The sequence below is a fragment of the Polyergus mexicanus genome, unplaced genomic scaffold (assembly GCF_030449975.1).
Source record: "Polyergus mexicanus isolate NDT 795.1 unplaced genomic scaffold, iyPolMexi1.0 SCAF_17, whole genome shotgun sequence".
NCBI lineage: Eukaryota > Metazoa > Arthropoda > Insecta > Hymenoptera > Formicidae > Polyergus > Polyergus mexicanus.
In genome coordinates, this window is record NW_027223337.1 from 153,527 (window position 1) to 177,449 (window position 23,923).

Genomic DNA, 23,923 nt, shown 5'->3' on the forward strand with positions numbered 1-23,923 from the left:
TCCTCTCTCTCTCTCTCTCTCTCTCTCTCTCTCTCTTGATTCTATATTAACTTTTGAGCGATAAGGCACTAGTGCAACCTTGCTTCGATAAATCTTTTCCTCGCATCCGTATTTAGCACAGGAGAAGATAAGATATCAGAGTCGCATCTACGCATATATCAATATTTTCCTCATTTATCACAGCGATAACGCGATCCAAAACGCGTAAAAGACGAAATTTCTTTTTCCGTATCCCGCGTGAAAATGGCATAATTTGAACTAATATGAGAATTTACGAAATCTGTGTTTTCTGCATTTCAATTAGAGAGCGGAAACGAGAAATTAAATTTCTTATTTCGCTTCGATATTTTCGGCAGTTTTTGCACCAAAAGCTTGTGTACAAAATTTGTATAAAATTCTCAATTAATTAAATTAAATCGCAACAATTAATTTTTGAAATTCGGGAATCTGTGATTGATATCGCAGTCTCCTTCATTCGAAACTGTATCGATATCGGCATGATACTTGATAAATATTTCATTAATAAATAACACACACATATATATATATATATATATATATATATATATATATATATATTTATTATAAATTATATATTGATGTGTATAAAATATATATCGAGAAAGAGAATACGTAAAGTACAAAAAAATCTAATAATTATGTAAAAGAGCGCGTTACATAAATTACAGGATATTTAATAATAATAAATAATTCAACCGGATACTATCATCGAATTCAAATTGTCGTAACCCAGCCAACCTTTAATTAATTAGATATCCGATTGATTACTCGTTGCCAAACCAATTTTAGACGCTTAATTAATACGCTCTTTGCATTAACAAGTAATAAAACAATTTATTATATATTATAAATATAAACAATATATTATATATGTATTTATTATTTATTTTTGATTTATTTAATCATGGCAGATTTAGAGAGATAAAATAATGATAAATTAATCCGACGTATCCCATACGTAAGCAATCGAGCGACAATTTTAATTATTTCGCGCAAAACAGACATTTAAAAAAAAAAAAAAAGTGGAGGGATTCCTAGAGACGCTCGATATTAATCGATATTATGTATATGTTAATTTAATTTTACCTTTTGTTTCTCCGCAGCTTCGAGTCATCCTTTGTATAGAACCCCTGAACGAAGCAAAGCATTATGGGTTCTCTGAGAGGATCGTGCACCTCTCCCATGCACTTTTCGCGTTCGCTTACCCTCTTTTTCAAGGTATCCCTCAAATTCGCAGAATGATCTCTCTCTCTCTCTCTCTCCTCTCTTGCGGAAAGAGAATTTCTCCCGGCTTTTGTCTCTCCTTTCGTGATAATGAAACTTTTTCGCAGATTGCTGTCGCGATTTTATCTTTCTTTTTCTCAAATTGATTATTTCTAAAATCAGTAACTTTGATGTTCAACTTTGGTGCTTTTGGTTCCGTGAAATATACAAAATGACGACGCGGAGATCCAGAGATGGACGAAATTTACGACCGCTTTAAATCGCTCGACGATAAAATTCTTGAAACTTTTATCGGAGATCTATTAGATCGATGATTTATGATAAAAACTTCCGATTCAGTTTAGACTCGGGTATGGTTACGATAGTCAAGGATCCAGAGTAACAAGATTGACGCCTTCGCTCTTGTTCGCTTTTCCTCCGGTTCCCTCGAAGGATTTCGATCAGTTGACTTTTCGACTTTTTCCTACAATATTCTGAATCGACTGTCTCGTTGGTGGACGAGGAACGGATGCAAAGAACGCAACGCTACGCGACGTTGTCGGCGTCGTCGGCGTCGTCGGCGTCGTCAGGGGTGCGGCGGCGCCCTTACTTAAGGTATCGCCACGCGGTTGCCAGGCCAACAACCATGAAAGGGCAAAGTACTCGTCGCAAACTGCGTATACTAACGACAACAAGGCACAAAGCTCTCGTGCACTTATCGATTCTCTTCCATCTCTCTCTTTTTCGCACACGCTCTCGTCTCGAAAGTCGTTTACCAAAGCTCAACGGAATATCGTTGACTAACGATAAGAGTACCTTCAGTGATTAGAAATCGATCCAATATCGGTCGAGGACAACTCGTAAATTAACAGGCTCCTTCGTTATCTTGTCTTTTAGCGGAGATCAATGCTTTTCTTTTAATATCTACGATATCTCTTTACTCGTCGATGCAGGAGAGACGTCGATACGTTGTATTAGATGTTATGACGTAAGATACGTTAGCCGATATTAAACGTAGTGTCAATACAATTGTTGTACATGTCTGTTTTTTTCCAGTCGATCATACATTATCCCTCGATAAAATAGGCGTTAAAGGATATTTGAAATCTGTCATTGAAAAGTCTCCTTCAGGAGTGATTTCATTAGAAAATAATATATAATATATATAATTATAATATAAATTTTTTTCAAAGACTGCCTATTTTCTCCACGAGTAACGTACAAGGATATTATCTTTCCGTTGATGGAAATGAAATCATTTCTCTCATTATTTGTTCCCTGATCAAATGTTTCACTCTACCATTCCGCATACAGTGTGTCATATTTATTAAGAAAATAATATTTCAGCAATCTTGGTGGCTTGAAGCGCGTGCTCGATACATATCGAGATTTAACGACTGATAATAATATATTCCAAATTAAATCCTCTTTTCCATCGCTGTGTGTGTGTATGTGTGTGTCGAAGCATGCGCGTGTGAATTTATCGAACGGTATCCGCAAAATCGGTTTCTCCGTTTCTAACCTTTTCGGCGAATACCATCTCTTATTAGGAATATTTAAATCGTTCCATTTCTATATTTAAACATCGGCGTTCAACTCGTTGCCTTAATAACAAAATATATTCCGTCTATGAAACTCACTCCCTGAAAAACACGATCCCAGTTTAACAAGCACGCTCAGTCTACTCTTAATTGTTTCTTACAATCCGATATATATATATAATCAAAGATATTTAAATCTTTCCATACCATCTCCATCAACATTTTGACTCGATCCACGCCTGGAGATTCGATTTAAACCAGCGGAATTTCCCGAAATCGCCGATCGATCGATCGAGCGCGCGGAGTCGTTGCCTCTCGAGGTTATCAGGGGTTAATGCTCCCTCTCTCTCCGTCGATTATCTCTCCGATACTTGACATAATTCGACGCGACGGGATTCGCGCACCACTCGCGAATGATACACGCGATCTCTCTCTCTCTCTCTCTCGATCGAAACCGGAAATCCGGGGGCGAACACGACGACACGCGGCGCGACAAGACGCGAGATACGAGACGACAACCCGAACGTACCGCGTCCCCATCCGATACTGCCGCCACCACGCCGCCAGCACCAGCCACCACCCCACCACACGCCACACCGATCAGCGCGCGCATTTCTCCCTCCACGACGCTGCCGCCGCCGCCGCCGCCGCCGACACCATCACTCCCCCTCCATCTCCGAACAGCGCGCGATCGTCTCTCTGTCCCTCCACGATACCGCTGTCGCTCGATACGTCGCTCTATACTATTTTCGCCGTAACTCCCAAAGAGTCGCGGTCATGTCGCGCAGCGACGCTTATACATATGCATCTATCCGCCTTTCTATATGAGCCTCACGTGCGCGCACCCTACGCACCTGCACGTCTTTATGAGTCTTGCCGCTGGGGAATAATGCCTATAGCGGCCGGGAGCAATGTCGACGTATATTTATGTATTGGAAAGAGAAGCTCTGTTTAAAATATTGTTAAGGGCGATAATAGAATGTTTTCATACAGCTTTGTATTATCGAATTCGTTTTGCGTTTCCTTAAAAGCAAATATTTTCTGTGTTAAGAGAGAATATTCTTCTTTCTAAAATAATCGATATTATTGTAGAAAGAGAGAGAGAGAAGAATATTTTCTTTTCTTATACATTTTCCCACATATTATTCATTGAACGTGACAAAAGTTAATTTGTTTATACCTTGAGCATCGTGATAAAATTTTCTGAAATCAAATCTATTAAAAAAAAAAAAAAAAAACTTATTTACAAAATAATTTCTACTAAAAATTATTTTTACATATCTTTATATTAAATTGTTTAAAAATAATATTTCTATATATATATATATACATATATAAGTTATCGATTTATCACTTGGCGTGATATTCACGATATGATTCGTCTTACAATAACAATGTAAAATCTCGCTTGTATCGAATCGATTGCGACACACGAGACGCGAGTAGCTTGATGCGAATGTAGCAGATCCGATTACAAAATTATTGCAAGTCTCGCACAATCCCCGGCTCAACTTTTTTTTCTACTTCCGTCCGTAGAAGCGATATCTTGCAACACGTGTAAATGCCGCGTGTCTCTCACGCTAAATCAATATGTGCGTCGTTGGAGAATTTCTTTATCGCACTTACGATTATGTAAGTTTGAAAGCGCGAGTTAAAAAGCATTAATAAATATGGCAGTTTACGGGATTATTACATTTTACCTTTTCTCATAGGCATGACCGTAACGGCGCGTCAATTTTATTTGACTGATTTTTCGCTCGCAACATTGTTGATAATTATCCGTTTTTATCTAAAAGACGTACTTTGTGATATAATGGAGCCGATATTCAATATTGTTTATTGCTTAACCTGATAATCTGAAATTAAAACGGAATAATATGGTAAGAAAGTGTAAGGGTATTTTTTAAAAATATCTCTTTATATCTTTAAGACTGTATCATTGATATAGAAATTTCTGCAAAGTTTATTCATTGATTATTTTTCGAAAAATTGCCAGCTAAAATATTATATTTTAGATGAAATATAAAAATTTTATACATTTTCTTATCTCTCCCAAAAAATAATATATTCAATTTTTTTTTCCGTCGTATCTAAATAGGAATGAATGAATCTTGGGTAATCATTGAAATAATGGACACTCTTTCTCTCTCTCTCTCTCTCTCTCTCTCTCTCTCTCTCTCTCTTCATAAATTTGTGATACGTGCGCGCGGACAATAGAAAAATGAATAATACTTGACAAAACAATAAAATAATTTTTATTAATTGATAAAAAAGGAACCCCTGTAGCGATATCTCAAGTTTTATTTGCGCGCATCGATGATATATAACTCCCTTTGCAGATATTTGTGAAATGTCATATTAGGTGATTGGGTAAACGCGATTGTTGCGCGATGTAAATTAATTTGAATATTTTATAAAACACATTTAGCAACTTTAGAAACAGTAAATTTCTACTTATTGTTAGACTTATTCGTCCCATTTCAAACAATATTCCTTGTACACACGCTATTTGCACCAAACATATCTTGATAAACACGTCGCGTGATTAAATATGCATTCTATTTTAAAAGTCATTGTTTCGCTCTCGGCAAAATTCGAAGATATAGTAATAGATAATAATCGTTTGCTTTAAATGAAAATTTGTAGAGCATCTTTGATCTTTATACACTCTAATTCATCACGTTCAACATTTTAGAAATTCACGACACTAAAATATAATAAATTATAATTACCAATAAATTATAGCATTTTCTTTATGTATGGCTATTTTTAATTATTTTATCATATTTTTTAAATTTGTTATCATTGAAGAGTGATTTATTACGCAAAACTTGTTGAAATTTACGCAATTTACGTACAATTTTAAACAATGTTCCTTGTTATAGATCGTAGTTTTATATCGTAATATATTCGTAACATTTAATACAGTATATAGATTAGGGAAAACATCAAAAAGCTGCGTTGTCTGACAACTGTTTCTATAAAGACCAATTAAAGTTAACTGGGAGCTAATTGATTTAATATCCTTCTCAGATGACAGGGTAGGCAAAAATAAAGAATATAGCTATAAACTAGCTATAAATTAGAATTAATTTTAACACTTATGGAAAAGAAAAATGCGAAATTCGATAGTGATTAGTGGGTTTTTTACTTGAAATCATCTAACAATAGCCTTCCCTTCCCTTCCCTTCCCTTCCCGGGAATCCACAAATATATTACCTATTCACGAAATATTAAGTCTGCCCGGATCTCTCCTTCTCTCTCTCACTCTCTCTCTTTTTCTTTTTCTCTTTGTCTGCCTTTTTGTTCTTCGGATGCGTTTACACTGTCACCGAAACGCACCATCACTTCGCGACCTTGCCGAGAACGACTGGAGTCGAGGAGCCGCATTTATTTCCCTCGACGAAAGAAATACAACATGAGAAAAACTATCGCGTGGCACTCGTTATCTATATAACGGGTTATCGGCGACGAGAGGCAACGACGATAATACCGTCGCCACTGCCGCCGCCGCCGCAACATCTGCGCGAGCGCGCGGAGGCTGATAATCTTCCGCTTCAACGGCAAGAAGAAATGCTGATCGAAGTTCGACGTGTATCGTGCGATAAAAAGCGTCCGTAATCGATAAAACTCGATTGACCATTTACCTGGACGCTTCTAAAGACGCGCGCGACTGCGTATTGGGAAAAAAAAAGAAGAAAAAAAAAACTGCGATTAAGTAACTTTTGTTGATTTTTAAATGAGCGATTATATTATGTAATTAATTCGTCGATTACAGTGATTATTAATTCGAGCGTTTGTTATTCACTTGTGCAAATTTAACTCTAGAGCGATTATTATATGTATGTATATGTATATAAATTGTGTAAAGTAGATAATTAAATATCAGGCGATTAAATATCTTGACATAATAATAAGATTATCATATTTGCTCGCGTGAAAGGAATTAAAACATCGTTGCCATTAAATAGACTCGAATTTAATTTGACAAACGAAAATGAAAAATGAAAAATAATACACACACACACACACACAAAATATAAGGGCATAATTTTTATTAATAAAAATACCGTTATCTCTTTTTAGATTCTTAATTTTAATTAATAAAATTAAATTTTATGATAATAAAATTTCTCCTTCTCTTCCTATATTAAAAAATATATTTTTTTCTAAACAATTGAAATGGTCTTATTTTTTATCTAAATTAATAAATAAATTATCTTACGCTATCAAGATAATAGCAATAGATAACTGAGTATTAACATCTTTGAAAATTCATGTTTTTAGACCTTCGTCGTGTCCTGTTTAATAAACGATTTTATAAACGATCGTCTTACACGAGAGTGTAAATACGCTCACGCAAAGAAATGATTAGGTGCTATTACTACAATCCACAAATCATGATGTAATAAGGTGACGGACCAAATAGAAACGATATTACTAACGCAGCCAGAAATTAAAACCGAAGGGACTGAGAGCGAACGTTTAATTAATCCGACACATAACGCGATCCCGATGAAACCTCACGCGACATGGACGTTGGATTTGCGTCGTGTTCAATCTGGCTTCGTATCTTCTTTCGCGCTTTGTATCGTTACGTACGCTATACAATTGGAACGAATCAAACGGGTAATGATAACTGACATGTCCGAATCGTGTTTCTCTTACGAATCATGTCTCTCGCCTAAAGACTTGTAAAAAAAAAAAAAAAAAAAAAAAAAAATTCCTCCGCGTGTACTCTAATTAGGTCCAACTATATTTGCAAGAGAATTTCAATTCTTGTATATTAATTTCGTTATCATTATCATTGTAAATTTGGATATTTTTTTTATTTTATTTTTTAATTTTTTTTAATGGAGAAAACCGTGATGGAAATTTATCGTGTGTGATAATGTTAAGCTTTTGATATTAAATATTTTCGTTTGTAAAAAAGCGACTTGGATTCATGACTTGCTAAACACTCGATTGTTACATTCATTTCTTTGATTAACGCGCCATATTGCATTCGATGCAGTTAAGATCGATGGATTCAACGGCAAAACGCACCGTTGCGATCCAACGAGAGTACAGTTGTAATTTGCTCGTTTATCAGCTGTGCACACACGCCTGTTAATGCCTTTTGATATCGCACGATAAGCGCAGAGGCCGTTCCGTAGCAGGCAAGAATGACACAGTTCGTTGCACCACAATATTCTCTGTCCTTGTCTTTCGCTTCCTCTTTAATATCCATCAATAAAGCCTACCCCGGTAAATTATTCGCTTCGAATTTTCGCCTTCGAATCATCGTTATCATCGCGATCGTTATCATGGGCGATGGGAAAAATTAAAAAAAAAAAAAAAAAAAAAAAAAAACAATTACTATATAATTGCATTTGACATATTATGAGCACGCGTAAAGAATGTCTTAGATATTAGAAATAAATAACAGCTTTGCGCAAATCAAAGCTGTCAAACCGGCCGGTTAAGATCCGGTTCTTTTCGTTAATTATTCGTATAAAACGTCATAAACGACTGCGAGCACGAACGGATTCTCTTTCTAGAGCGATTATTGACCTGCGACGTGATACCGCGCGGCTAAAGCGGAAGTTATTACGGCAAAATGTTTCTGCTTCGGCCGGATATCACAGCCCGAATCACAAGCGCGACACATCCTTCCCACCGATCTTAACCCTGGGCGTATCAGTAGGGAGAATTAATGTTTGTATATTGTTAGCGATATCGAAAGTTTAACCGCGTGTACATGATGCAATTTTTTGTGCGCATGTAGATTAATTTTTATTTTAACAGTTAATTTTAACATTTTTATTTCATGTAATTTAAATGCTGATTTTAATGCTGCGTAATCTAGAAAATCAAAAAACGCTAACAAAGACAGGCACTATAGATTTCGGATATAAGCTGCCATACGAATTGGACAAAAGTTTAATCTTTTAAATCCTGTAACATTATGTAGTAAAAAATTAATTGAATAATATAAGTGAAAGTTTACAGAGTACTATGATACGTCAGACGGAAACATTATATTCTTTGATAAATCGAGTGTTGCGTTTTATCGAGATAATAACGCGGGTTTCGGAAATAGAGCAAGGGTTTTTAATAGAGATGATTCTACATTCTGCTCGTTTACGCCAGTCTGACGTCATTATATACATATATAGGATGTTTTAGGATTTTAAAAAACATATCCTAATTTACAATATAAATTTAGAATCCCAAGATAAGTGAAATTCTTCTTCTCTAACGAGGCGTTTGCGAGCGTATTCCCTAGAGAAACATTCTTACTTATTTTGAGATCCTAAATTCATTATATAGTTTAAATTCAAAATACCCTGTATAATATATTTCCCCTGTATATACGGTGCCAAATGTCTATAAAATAGCTTTTGACGAATGACCTGAGCGATCACGCTGCTTGTGGAGTCACAAACATTTCATAACATTTAATCAAAACGGATACATTAATTCAAAGCGTAATATATCGTGATAAAACGTTGTTTCTATAATGGGGGGAAAAAAAAAAAAAGACAGAGGTTATCTAATACATTTTTAATGCCTTTGCGATAACATTGATTCAAGTCTATAAACGCCATTTGATTTATCTTTAAAACGATATCAAGAAAAGCAGTAGCAGACGTAAACTTAGGTTCATGACCGCTTCTGAAAATATTAAACTAATTGTAAGAGAATGCCGAGCGATAAAGAGAAGACGATAAAAAATTCTTTTTCTATTATAAGAAAATTATATTATATAATATATCGGAAATTATATCAAAAATATATTACAAGAAAAAAAAAAAGATTATAAAGAAAACGGAAACGAAAAGCAAAAGACCGGAACAATAATCGTCTCAAAGTAAAAGCTCAATTCCGTTGGCAAGACGATTGATATTGTCGGAATCGTATGATCTACGACATTAAAAATTCTAAATTTTAAATTTAAATAGAGAAAAGAACTTTTGCAATAAAAATAAATCAGAATTTTAATCGATAACGCATATCGAGAATAAAATACATCAATCAGGCATGAGCTGATCATTACGCTCGCTCGCTCGCTCGCTCGCATTTAAAAACGTAGAAAGTCCACTTTCCAGCGTGTGGGATATTTACTTTCAGCTAAAGTGCCATCCCGTGAGTGAATCGAGAATGCCTGGTACAAAACGTGAGAGAAAACTAGATCGAGCGGATTAACCTTAATATCAAAGCCTGCGAAACCTTAGCGGTACTATTTCGTGAGAGAGGAGAAGAAACACGCGAAGCGATCGCAACCGCAGGGAGAAGGGGAATCCTATAGAAAAACCTCTGTGCGATTGACCTAATTCGTTTCCAAGTGCATCGCGATTGGGATTCATTCCTTCCGGTCCACGCCAACAATACACGCGAATACACGATGACGATACGATCCACGAACAAAGATTCGCGCGGTATTATAAATCTCGAGAGTTTTAGGCCAGGCCAATTTCCGCTAAAAAGATACTTTCCATCAAGTTTCGTTTCTCGAAAGTAACGGCTGATCGCGCCCGTTCTAATCTTTTATCATCGAGCAGGTTTCGCGTTCCCGCTAACGCTACCTCCTTTATCTTTACTTCTTTATCTTTACGCAATAATTAGAAGAAGAAGAAAAAAAAAACGAAAGAAAACACTCGGTATAATATAACATGGTTTTCCGTAAATATCACGTACAACGTACGTAATCCGCAAGAGGGAGGAATTGCGACTGTCCGCAAATAACGTTAATTTATTGGCAATACGCGGAAGAGGAAACGGTCATATTGCACGATCGGGAATCTGTCGATGCGTGTGTGTTTTACATTATTAGTATTCGCCCGCATTTCGCTAAATGGCGATAATAATCCTGGGATAAATATGCCTGGGATATGGGATACAGATACACGATACGCTCGCGCGGCGTGTGAAAAATTCTACAAAAGAAAAAAAAAATGCCGATGCATTCGATCGCAAAGCGACACGAAAAAGTGACGAATATACGGCTCTTTCGTGCGTTTTTAATTGCAAAAGCTGATGGACGCTCGGCAGAATGTTCGTCTGTACACGTGCGAGTCGTGCGATGTTGTTGATCGCTGTCATAATTATCAATTGTTGCATTGACGATATGAGAAACTATTACATTGCCCCCCGACCCCGAAATCGTTCCGATTATTATGAATTTTATATATGTATAACTTATATATATATATATGTATATATAAACGTGGCAATAATAAATTTGTTAAAATTATTTTCGTAATTCTGTGCGAACGCTAATGATTTCATTTTAAGGATAATGTGACGCGATGTTAAGATTAGTATTTTTTCCCTCTTTTTCATATATTTTTCTAAATATTATAATATAATAAAATATGAACAAAAGATACGATATTGTATCTTGAGCGTAGAAGAAAAACAAAACGTTTGCAAACATTCGTGCGTTAAACATTCCAGATCACTATCGCGAAAGATCAAGGATATATTTATATATCTATTAGTGATTGATTAGAATTTAGAAATTTTCTCACTTTTTATACAGAATTATTAAAATAGCTTAAGAAACAAGAGATTCCGTGTTGATCCGTATCGCCGGATACGTTGTAATAAAATTGAAATTTTAATAGGATTTAATTTGCTAGATAATATAAAATATAAAATATAAATCAATACCCTGCCAATATAAAATCGCGTCGTATTTCGGCATAATTGGTGCGGATTACAGATAAAAACACTCTACTTATATCTACCTAACAAGTATTATAAAATACGCATAGTTATCAGCGTATATTATCTATCTCAACGACAAAGAAATTTCGATCCTCGTGGAAAGTTATCGCAAAAGTTCCCTTTTAACTACGACATGTCAAAATTCATTTATAACGCTATTTAACGATAACGCGATAGACGTGCGAAATTAGTACGAGATATCTCGAGTTATTCAAATCGTAAAGAGGATTATATTATCAAGTATGATTAGGACACAATTGACATTATTGATAAAAATATATAACAATGCAAATTTTTATGTATGTATAATTCGATAAGTAATAACAAAAAAGACTAACGTAAGATGAGGATAATAATTAAGATAGAATTGCTAATTTAAGAAATAGCTAAAAAATATAATCTTATTGTTAGCAATATTATCATTTTAATAATTAAAAAAAAAAAAAATCTTTATTCTCATCTTCGTATCAACATGCGCATTTTATTTACCTGCGAAAAAAAATGTACAAATAAGCTAAAGAGAAGACGTATATGGAGAAATTCTTTAACAATTTATTTTCGGTGCCTCGTCCTTGAAGGGTGAAAAGAAAAATTTGCTCTAAAAATACGTAGGCAAACGCGAGCACGCTTTATTTACGGCCCGTGAAACATATTGATCGCGCTTATTCGCTATCTGAAAGCTGTATGTCAACGCTGTATGTACAATTCGCGAGATTAGAGCCCAGATTCGGAGCAGTTTCTCATACACACACGCATACATGTCGGATTCGTACATTATATTACGCACATTTGTGCGAATCGACATTTTCTATTTATTCCGCTAATACGGCCATTACAATAGATTGCAAAGCCGTATCTTCGGGGGCATTTATCAAGTCGCTTATTCGTAACAATCGAAACATTCGAAACAATCTTTCAATGACAAAAACAACAGAATAAATAGAGTAAATATACCGTCGTATACAATTACACTTTCTCGTTGAAAAAATAAATTCTAAATGACTAATTTCTTTCTTGCAGATACTTTTATCGTATTTCTAATTTGATTTTCAATAATTCAAATGAAGATTAAATTACATTAGTTGGATTAAAATGAACGATGTTTTATACAATAGCTTTGTTACGTCAAATAAAAAAAAAAAAAAACAAAGCTATAAATGTAAAATTTATTTTTATTCTTTTCATAAATTTATCAATACATTTCTAACGTATCTTAATTTATTCAATTTTTTTTTTTTTTTTTATATCTCACAAGAGAAAGATGTCGAGCTTGGGAAATAGCAAATCGTCTTTTCTTGAAAGGATATCTCATCGTGGCGATGACATATCCATCATCGATGACACAGGTCAACTATCAATTGCGTAAGTTGATAAACTTTTTACGAGGGCAAATGAGGTCGCTTTGGACAAACGTGAAAATAATTTAAATTTCAATCGCGTATGTGAAAAGAGTAAAAATATCGAATGAAAAGTGATGTTAAAAAAAAAAAAATCTACGTCTTCTAAATTATTTTCAGCCGTACACGTGTGCATGTGTACGTACCTACATATTTGTTGTAGATTCTTTTATAAAATCAGTCTTTTCAAGCTACGCAACTACCCCTATACTGCAATTATTATAAATTTATAATTTTAAGATTTTCCTCACATCTCTCTCTCTCTCTCTCTCTCTTGAAAGATGGTCGCGATGCACTCACCATTTCGACGCGCTCTCACACATGTGCAGATGCGCCTTTTCCTCACGATACACACACGAAATTCGCTCATCGCGTATCGCCGATCTTCTAATTCTCAGCCAGTGTAACGCGACTTCGTATTTCTTCGACAATCGCGTCCCGCAATTTCGAGAGATTCTCGACACCGCCGATACATTCTCCTTATAAAGTCCAAATCGATGGATTCGCAGGGTCGTTGTTGTTTTACGAGTCTTCATCATCTCGTCGCGCCATTCGATCGCGACGGCGCGATTCGTACACGCGAGTCGCACCGCACGGAAAGTTCTCGATTGTCGCGAAAAATCTCGCAAGGACTATTCAACTCGATGATACTCTCTCTTTGCTTTCTCGGCCACGAGTTAATAAAATCGCGTCGTTATCCTTATCGACTCTTGTTCATTTTCGCCCAGCGAAATCGACGATCGGCGAGCAACTTCTTACTCGCCAAACAGCGTCGGCCGGATCAACGAGCCGTATCGTTATCACGGCGCGATAAGGAGATAGCGCGCCATTTCGTTATAAACGCGACGAAATACCCATTGATACGAGAATATACGGAAACGCGCGAACACGTTCCGTCCAAGATACCGGCAACAACGCCCGCGCTTATCAAACGCGACGCTAACCAATCGTTCATTTATCATCCGCCGCATTATACCTGATGCCTGCGTCTTACGACCAACACCTGACGCGTAAGAGAAAGACGCTAGTGGTCGGCTCGTTGAAATTGCACGCGCGTTTATTATAGCGATTAAACGGTATATCGTCGGTGTGTATCGATACGCAGACATTCGCTGATCAACGTTACTAGACGGAATTTTGTTAAAATACTTGATGATAAGTTCAAAGTTTGTATCGCAAAATTGGATTAAAATGTTATGATGCAATGAGATTTTTTTTTTTTTTTTTTTTTTTTTTTAATGGAATAAAATTAAAAAGAGATAGATATAAGTTTGTATTAGTGTATAATAAAAAGAAAAATATATTATTATTTGTAATATGAAAATTAGTGATATTTTTCGAAAATTATTAATTTAAAAAACTTATGTATATTTTAGTACTTATTATTATTATTGATTATTAACATTGTCTTGTTATAAAATATCTCTTTGCATTAATTATGTTTCATACATTTTGAAAACATTTGATTGTCGTTAAGATATTATGATGCGATGAAAAAACTGAATGAATCTGTAAGAATCATGATTCAAGAGACTCGCTTGATATTTATTCCAAACTATCCGTCGCTAGTTATTGATTAGAATCTCTATACGATTGTATCTTCATTCACGTTACACGCGATTCATTCATAAAATCGTTTATACCTCGAAGAATAAACGCGTCGATTTAGTTTAGATAGACGAAGCGTTTATGTAAGACTTTGAATCGCGATTAGCGTGTAATCTTAAATATCTATTTATATACATATATATATATAAAAAAAAAAAATCCTTTCACTCTTCTCTATGAAACGTTGCCTAAAACGTTTATACATATACAATTAGTCATAAAAGCATGGCTAATAATTTTTTTTCTTATTCCGAATCGCGTTCTCATAAAGATTTATTAATATATTAATTAATAAACTTTCCGCTTCTTTTTAATTTCACTTGATATATTATAAATTTGACCCAATTTAACTATTTAAAAAAAAAAAAAAAAATTAGAATGATATTCATTCATTCACTCACTCACCCATTGATGACGGAAGCGGGTTCATCGGCGTTAGACGGGCCCGATACCTGGACCGTGGGCACCGTGTAAGCGTCCAGGTTCTGTCCATAACCACCTGCGCCCTGGTGATGGGCGGTGGTGTAATCATCGCTGTCGCTGCTCGGCGGTTGCTCCGATCCGACACCGCCACGAGGTCTGAAACGAAACGAGCCACCGTGTATATTGATAAGCGGAGGAGCGACCGGGTCGGGAAGAGTTAAGATTTCAATTTGATTCTCCACAATTATATTGCGCGATATAATACTAGCAGATGTGTATATTGATATATCCACTTTTAAAAAGACGAAGGATAAATATTTATATAGATATAGATATGCATAAATATAGATATATTGTATAGATATGTATAAAAGGTTAAATTACGACGATAATTATAAAAATGGATATTTTAAATCGGATATAGCACAACGCGCCCGCGGGCAGCGCAGATTTCTCAATTCGAAACTGAATGAAAGAAATGCTCGGGGCGCGACGACAGAGACATCGTCAGTGGCAAACGTCACGATCAGCTGTCGCTAGAAGCGATGCAAATCCCATCGACGCGAATCGGGAAATTAAATGATCGAGTTAACCAGATAAGTACAAGGCGGATCGCGTACGTAACGCGTGCTTCGACGAGAGCAATGGAAAGATTCCAATCTCCCGTGAAACACGCTCTTCGCATACCGCGTTACCGGAGCAATCGCTGCGCATGTAAAATCAGTTTGCTCGGCCTCTTGTGCTAGCGATAAGTTCTGTAAGAATACTTTTATCGTTCGCAAGATTTTTAAAACGATTTTTACGAAACGTGGAGACGAGAAAAGTGGAAGACGAGCATAAATGTAACTTTGCGACAATGTTTTTCACTCATCTCGTTATAACGGCAGCACCATTTCCCTCCATGATGAAATTATATTCTAATCAAAATAATTATTGATTATTTTAAATCAAAAGAGCGCTTCAGGCTTTCACGATGTAATTTTTTAGGGGGGGAAAAAAAAAGAGTAAATAATTCTTACTCTCAACACTCTTACAATTTCATGTTCAATTTTTTTTTTTCCATTCCTTTCCATTTTGATTCTCATTCTGGGAATTCTTACATCATCCATTTCGTAGAGCAGAGACAAAAGATCGCGGAATCGATCGTCCTCAGTCCGCGTTGGCGTTTCGCCGCCAGTGCAGGCGCATTATCGCGAAGGTATATTTCCAAAATAACAATATACTTTACAATGTAAGCGAGAGAAGGGAAATTTCGAAAATTCTCTACCGTTGCTTCTCTGCATATTCGTCATGTCGGACGAGAGTATCCGTGACGGGACAACAAATGTATCTCCGTGGCAACTGCGAAATGTTACGATCGCGATCGTAACAAAAGTTCGTTCGATGCGAAGAAAAGCTGGCCTTTTTTTATTACTTTACATTTAAGTTAACGCGAACGTAACGAATGTAACGATTTCTCCTATTTCGCATCTCGCGCTCGTACGAGACGCATTGTTCGCTCGTTAAACCTCGCCGACTATTTTTACTCGCGAGACCGTAGCATTCTCTTTGTCGTGACGAATCATTGATGAAGCACCGAGTGATGAACCTCCAAGTCGCCAACTAGCATAGTATACTAGCGCATGTATTAGGAATTTACATCGAACAGAATTATTTATGAGCTTTCTCTCTTATCCGCGTTAGTATATACGAAATGAGGTCGCCGCTATTTAAAAATCATGCAAGTGTTAGATCTATCAACTGATAAAATTACAATCGGTTAGTAAAGTCGATATTTAGATCTACTTCGTCTCGTCTTAACTCTTCGTCTTTTGTAATACAACTGATAACTGAGAACGTGATCTCTGATCCGTGACCTTTTGCCCGGGATTCGTAAGGTCTTGGCGAGGACTTGGAGGCGTTGATACCGATCGTCGGCAGTTGCCCAAAGTTGCATGCATAATCGCGATAAGATTGAAGCGATTGTGAAGAAAATCGAGCAAGAATCAAGCATTGCAATGCGTATCTGCGTACACGATGATGTTGCACGGCGACGTTACGAATGACAATAGCGTTACGATACGACTCGAATCGAAGAGTTCGGTCTATTGACTTGTTTAAAAGCTTGAGCGAGCATTAATCTAAATTTTATATTTTCAATTTTCTACTTCATCAATTCTGTTTTTCTTTCAAAAATAAATCCACGACATAAATCTTTTAATTATACAAGATATTCTCGTAATTTTTTTTATACTATCAGAGCATCTGTGGATCAAAAGATGAGTTTAAACAATAATTTAAATCGATTAATCTGATCGATCATAATAATAATAATAATAATAAAAAAAAAAAAAATTAAATATTTTGTGCTATTAGATATATATATATATATATATATATATATATATATATATATATATATATATATTTATATAGCGCTATTTATAATATATTAAAAAATATACATAACAACCTCACGCATCTCACGATGACCGGTTAGATCGATATAAGCGAAGAATCGATTACTTTGGAACCTTTTTTCGGCCGGTGTCAACCTGGCCTTCGTTCGCACCTGCGGTGAGTATTATCGTAACTAGCAGTCCAGTAGAGAGGCGCCACTGTCCTGCGTTGTTGCTGTTCACAGCGGCGGACACATGCAAAGCCTTCTTCTAAGCTGGAACTGGGTCTTGCCCCACGCGCGCGAAACGCAGCTTCAATTATCCCAATCTTCTCGCATCCTCCTTCCGCTTCTCGTCTCTCGTCGATGTGACACGCGAGTCAAACGACAATCTCGGTGTCCGCGCCCCGGGATGAGAAACTCTCCCTCATCAGCTAGGATAGAGATCCTTTCCTCTATTATCTCTTCCGGAGAAAATTCCTTTCGAGATATCGACAACCGTCGACGTTTCCTTTCTTCGAGCCCCTCGATGTTCTCGAGTCTCCCAATCTTTTTTCTCTTGATCCTGTCGACTATCACCAAAAAAACTATCACCGGAGATCAGTCGTCAGACGACTGTCGACGAGGACATTTTTCCCACAAGTCAGGCGCTCCCCTTGAAAGAGAAAATGCGATAATCACAATGGCAACAGAGACAAGGACGTGCTGCAAGGCGCCGCCGCCGCCGCCGTCGCCGCCGTCGCCGTTTCGATATTCCGGATGAGTCCTGACGACGAGAGGAAGAATACGGCAATGCGACGCGAAACGTGTGCGCTCTACTCTCCGTTCTCGACAATCGTTTTCGCTGATGTACGTGTACGTGAGCGGACACGAACACGCGCGCAAACAGACGGACTGGTACTGCGACTGCCGCGTCTGCGCCGCGCGACTCACCTATTGACCGAATATCATCGCCGTCGCTATATGACTATACGATGGTGCACGTACCAGCAACCAGAGGCTGGTTTGTATCAACGCGAACGTTGCTTCAAGATGAATCCTGAGGCTCGCGCTACCGCTCCGTTGACAGCTGTGACGGCCGATCAGCTGATCGCGACCGCTGCTCACCGGTCTCCAACAGACGATTCGCGAATTCGTCTGTTAAACTCTTTCGTCTAGAATCTCACGCGAATTAACTTTCGTCTGATTTTTATCATTTCGCGTCGAAAAAAACAGCTGCGCGATAGCGCGTGTGTGTTTCGACGATTCAATCTCTTAATATCTTCACCTCTCACCTTTTATTCCTTCGAGAGAATTATGTGATCAATCTTCTAGTAAATGTCCGTCTCGACATCATTTCCTGCTTTCCTGTTTTCTTATCTACCTGTCTTGCCTGTCTTGCCTCTCTTGCCTCTTGTTGATTTGTTATTTTTGTATTCTGTGTGTGTGTGTGTGTGTGTTTTTCTTTCAAAAAAGGCATTTATCTGTCTAGCGCCATACACTATGTAACGTCAATATTTTTCATCGCCCGTATGTTTTTTTCCCATTATGTATATGCAATACAACTTTGTGTTAAATTTAATTTTCACGCTGTTGCGAGATAATTGTAGCTTTGGCATCTCGCGTCCATTGACGACTCTCTCGTCTTCTTTTTTTTCCACACCTTTTTTCAACATCGTCCCTCTACCTCTCCATTCGCGATGCGTGTGCGCATCGACTCGTACATCGTGTCGACACTCGATAACCGCATGCGAATTTCCGCATTTAATTGCTCGACGCGACGCAAAAACGACTTGCTCGTTAAAGGAGGGACCGCTCGCAACTCGCTCTTCCATCCGTTCCCACGCGGTCCCATTAGCGATCACGCAAGATCGATCGACATCGTTTCGACCCGACAAAGGAGGGTCTAAACACGAAAACTAGAATACGTCGGAATACGCGTTTGTTGCGAGGGATACCTTTAAACCTTGTTCACGCAACAATCGGTCATTACGTATACTGCGTTAAGTGAAACTTACCGTTTCCGTAGCGGCAGGTTTTTTTTTACGCCAATAAAAATACTTTATTTCAAATGCATTGGGCTACGGACGAGAGAGAAGGGCATGCACGATTAGATTGTTCTTTTCGCCTCTGCTTCTCGTGGTTCGTGCATGCGGACCATGCGGACACGACATGGTCGACGGAATCTTTTTCGCATCTCTCGTGTTACGTCATATACCTGAATTGCGCAATCGGGACTAACCCTCGACACGATCCTTTTCTCGCGACGTTCTCGCCTTGGCCGAGTGATAAACAATTCGTCCAACGGAATCGTGACCAATATAATTTTAATGAGTTCACTTTTCGACGTCACATCAACGCGTGTGTCACGCGAATCCCTTTTATATTTATTCATGACCGCGGAAATGAAGTGGATTGACCGTGTCTCTGGTACGAAAAATTGTCACCTCGACGCGCGCGCGAAATCGTATCAATTATAATTAATATTCTGTCTCTCGGAGAGAGAGAGAGAGAGTGGGCGTAAAATGCCGGAAATGTGACTTACGTTGGCATCGACACGGCAGGACATCCGAGTTGCAGAAGGCTCCTGGCGAGATACTCCGGCGCAGGTGCATCACCCGCTGGTGCGTGACGTCTGGCGGACCGGAACGATCTGTTGATGCCGCAGCTCGCGCATCTATCCGACAACGCAACCGACGATGACGACGACGAGGACGAGGAGGACGCTGATGACGCTGACGACGGCGACGATCCCGCGTTCGTCAGAGGCGCTTCTCGCGCGACGACGCGATCGGCATCGTTGGTCCGTGAAATCTTGAGGGAACTGCTACGACACAGACCTAGCTCGCTCTCTGAAATTTCAACATCGCAAACCTATCATTAGATACAGTCGTCATACATGTATTCACGCACATGATTAAATTATCAATGGACGGTGTGATTGTCGCATGAAATGCGCGAGTGAAAGCGGTCCGCGAGTCCGCCCAGATTGAAAGATACAGGAAGCTACAATATTATTAAAGTCTTCCCCTTTCGCGTTCTCTTTAATCCGCGAAAAAAATGTGCGCGTATTACTCGATTTCAATTTTTATGACGAATACTTGCCGAAGGAATTTTCGGCAACGATACTTCGATCGACGAACTTTCTTGCGATCGCCTCAATTTATTTCTTTAATTTTAATTCAACATTCGCGATAATCAAATATAAAATTTCTATAATAATCTTGAATTAAAATTCTTTCAATGCATCGCACAAGAGACACATTTGCAACGCTCGAGTCATCTAGAAGCAATCTAGTCAAAGTATATTGACCGGTATTGATATTTTCCGACGCCTTTCCCACGCCTTCGAAAACCACTGAACATTCTCGCGACAACTTACTTTTTCGCGTGCAACTTTTTCCCCGAAGAGATTAATCGGACGAGCACAATGGATGACTGTAGATTCATTTCTATAATCGCGAAACGAGACAATCGGAATCGGAAAAGAATCCGCGAAACGTCAGAACGAAATGCATGGCAACAGCACGCTCGACGTCCGGCGAGCTCACTCGCCCCCTCGTCCTCCATTTTAATTCATTTAAAGCCCCCGGTTTTACCCGGTTACGTCAGCCCCGTGTACGAGCGGCGCGCCGCGTCTCCGATCTATACCACCTGCATTACGTGAACGTATATTACGAGCGCTGGTGCCTTTAGCCTAAGTGACTTAAGCCTCGTGGTCCGTCGCGCCGGCTTACCTTGAATCTCATATATTCGCAGAGCCATGTTTTACAAGTAAAGTTGGACGATAGTTCTCCACCGGCCAATCATCCCTGACGATTCGTCTCGCTCTGAATTCTCAATTTCGAAAAGCAATAATTTTTCGAAAAGAAAATCGCGATCGATCGATCTTTTAGCATACGGATTTGATTAGAATTGAAAAACCGATCTAGCGTGCAAAGAATGCGAAATTAAAAGAAATCCAACATTGAAACAATATAATTTCGAATGATCGATCTCGCAGGTAATTTATTTCAACAGAAAAAGCTTTATGAAAGAGAGAGAGAGAGAGAGATTTATATGTAATTTAAATATAATTAAAATATGTGTGTACAATTTATTATTTATTAACGAGAAAAACGACAGAGTCGATCGTACATTTCATTTATATATAATATACGCAAATGTTTAGGTTAATTTCGCTTTATAATATACAATAATAAAAACTTGAAAAAATTTATATTAATCCGCGCGTCTAACAAATAAGAGAAAATAATTTATAAATTATAATTTTTATGTACGTACATACATACACGCGCACACACACGCGCGCGCGCGCACACAGAAACCTTCAATTATTTATTAATTGTTATTTGTGACGCTAAATATAATTGTAATTTTTTCACAATATCTAAGATCGAGACGACGTGAATCCAAGTGATAACAGGGGAAAAAAAATGATGTATATATGTATATTCCCTTTACGCTTGAGATATCGTACGTGGTCGAGAAACGCCGTACACCATCTCCTGGCCTTCTGTCCAGCGACTGAAAATTCTCGAGGCCGTGGAAGAAACGCGAATGTAACAACACCGATACCACCACGTTTTTGGCAAGGCGCCGCGCATCCCTTGCGCACGTTCCATCTATATATATATTATATGCGATAAAAGGCCGCATCTCCCTCGCGAAAGATTCGCGACACGTACCTAATACGTAAGACGACGCATTGCGCGCGATCGAAGATGATTGGCAAATTATTTGCGGCACGCGGCGTGAGACATGACAATGGGGCGGTTTCGTAGGCGGTTTCACTGAAAACCGCGACATTCCGCAATTCCTTTCCACTTTCAAATGCTAGGAATCGTATAGGTTGAAGAAGAATGGCATCGGATGTTTCACGGAAATTTGACCAAGAATTTAAGTTTTGTGACAAATAAATTAAACAATATTTTTTTCTATCGACTGTTGGATCAATTTATGGAAATCAAGTAAAAAGCACGAGTTTTGTAATGTATCGAAATCAAAGTTTACGTATCGAAAAGTTTGAGAGTCGAAAAAGAATACCGGCTTTTAATGACAGGCTGATCGAAAATATATTCTTTAGCGTCATACCTACCTATTTACGCGAGCATTACTGATCTACGACTGACTGCGAACGAATACTTTATACTCATTGTCGGATTGCATTTGTTACGTTTCGCCGAATAAGGAAAACAACAAGTCTCTAAGATATAAACAAAATCTGTGAACAACGAATTCGCACAATGTTTACGTAAATAATCAATTTATGTATTATACAAAATTTATTGTCCTGTGAAAACTCAAAATTTTTCTTCCATAATTGCACTGCTAATCTATACACTAAAATAGTCTGTCCAAACTATTTATCGTCGATATTAGAAGAAGAGTGGCTCGCATGCGTAATTATGCATGCGTTATTATTGCCACTGTTAGATGCAGCTGCTGCTTCGTGAAGAGCGATAATCGTACTAAATGCGTTGAAATAATTCCACCACTCTCAGTATATTGCAACAAAACATTATAAATAGCCAGCGAGCTACTGACGATGAGTGAAAGATGCACCTACTCTCTTGATTTTGAAAAAATAAAATAAGAGAAATATTTTAGAAATAATTTTTTAATATACATATAAAAGTAAGTTTGAACACGGATCGCAACTTTTTTGTCTCATTTAAAATACTGAACTACGATGGGAAAAAAAAAAAATTCGGGAAGAGAGCGCTTCTCTCACACAACGTTCTTTTTTAACGCACGTTTTAAAAATATCAAAATATAAAAATTTTAAGAAAACCAACGATGAGTAAGTTTCATCAAAATGTTATTGCACATTTATACATAAGTTCACTCTTGGTCCGTTTCCAAAATACTTGGACCGTTTCTCCGTTACGTTTTTTTCTTTTGTATTTGCATATCGAAGAGCGTTTATTAAGAGTTTATGCAAACGGTTCCTTCTTTTCTCTTTTACCATACCATCTCCCTCTTTTTATCGTCTCGATTTATTTTCATTTCTTTCTCTCATTGTCAATTCGTTATACATGTACCGTGTATATCCGTTATATCCATGCGCTTAACGCAATGACAGTTATACGTGTATCATCCATGTTCTTAGAAAACTCTCTCCAAGATAGCAAATTAATAGATAAACAGAGATTAAAGATAACAAACGGATGAATGATGTGTGTACTTTTACTTTATTCTATATTTCAAACTATATCCCCCGTAATCTCGCGCCATTTAGATTATCGACAATTTTCCGATTGTTTTACGCATAGGAAGAAATGACGATCGCGTAAAAAAGAAAAATATTTTTTTCTTTTCTCCAAGCGCGAGCTTCCTCGAGAGTCGTGGGTCGTGGGTTTAGATAAAGATCGAAGTTTATCGCGACGACGATATATCGGGATGCCCTATATCGAGATACTATCGACAATCCGCACGGCATAATAATTGTATTTCAATTCAATGCAAATATGTAAATACGATCCATCGTATTGCGAGATTCAGCGATCGTGTATGAACGGAATGAAACCGGTAATGATGCATATTAAGTTTTCGCGTATATTTCGCACGATTCTTAACTTTCCGCTACCGCATGACGCATCGACGTACAGCTGTCGTTGATATTAATATTAAGTTTTGCTGTCCTAAATTTTTATAATAAT

General features: G+C 37.5%; 1 protein-coding gene across 2 annotated transcripts in view; it reads right to left on the minus strand.

Annotated features, from left to right (window-relative positions):
• The window catches only part of LOC138940651 (uncharacterized), a 55,336-nt gene that overhangs the window by 28,415 nt on the left and 2,998 nt on the right, over window positions 1–23,923 (minus strand). For both annotated transcript variants that reach the window (XM_070309753.1, XM_070309752.1), the window contains exons 2-3: window positions 19,807–20,113; window positions 14,888–15,061 (exon numbers count right to left, since the gene is read on the minus strand). In XM_070309753.1, the coding sequence (XP_070165854.1) occupies window positions 14,888–15,061; window positions 19,807–20,113 (481 nt within the window). The remainder of the gene's footprint in view (window positions 1–14,887; window positions 15,062–19,806; window positions 20,114–23,923) is intronic.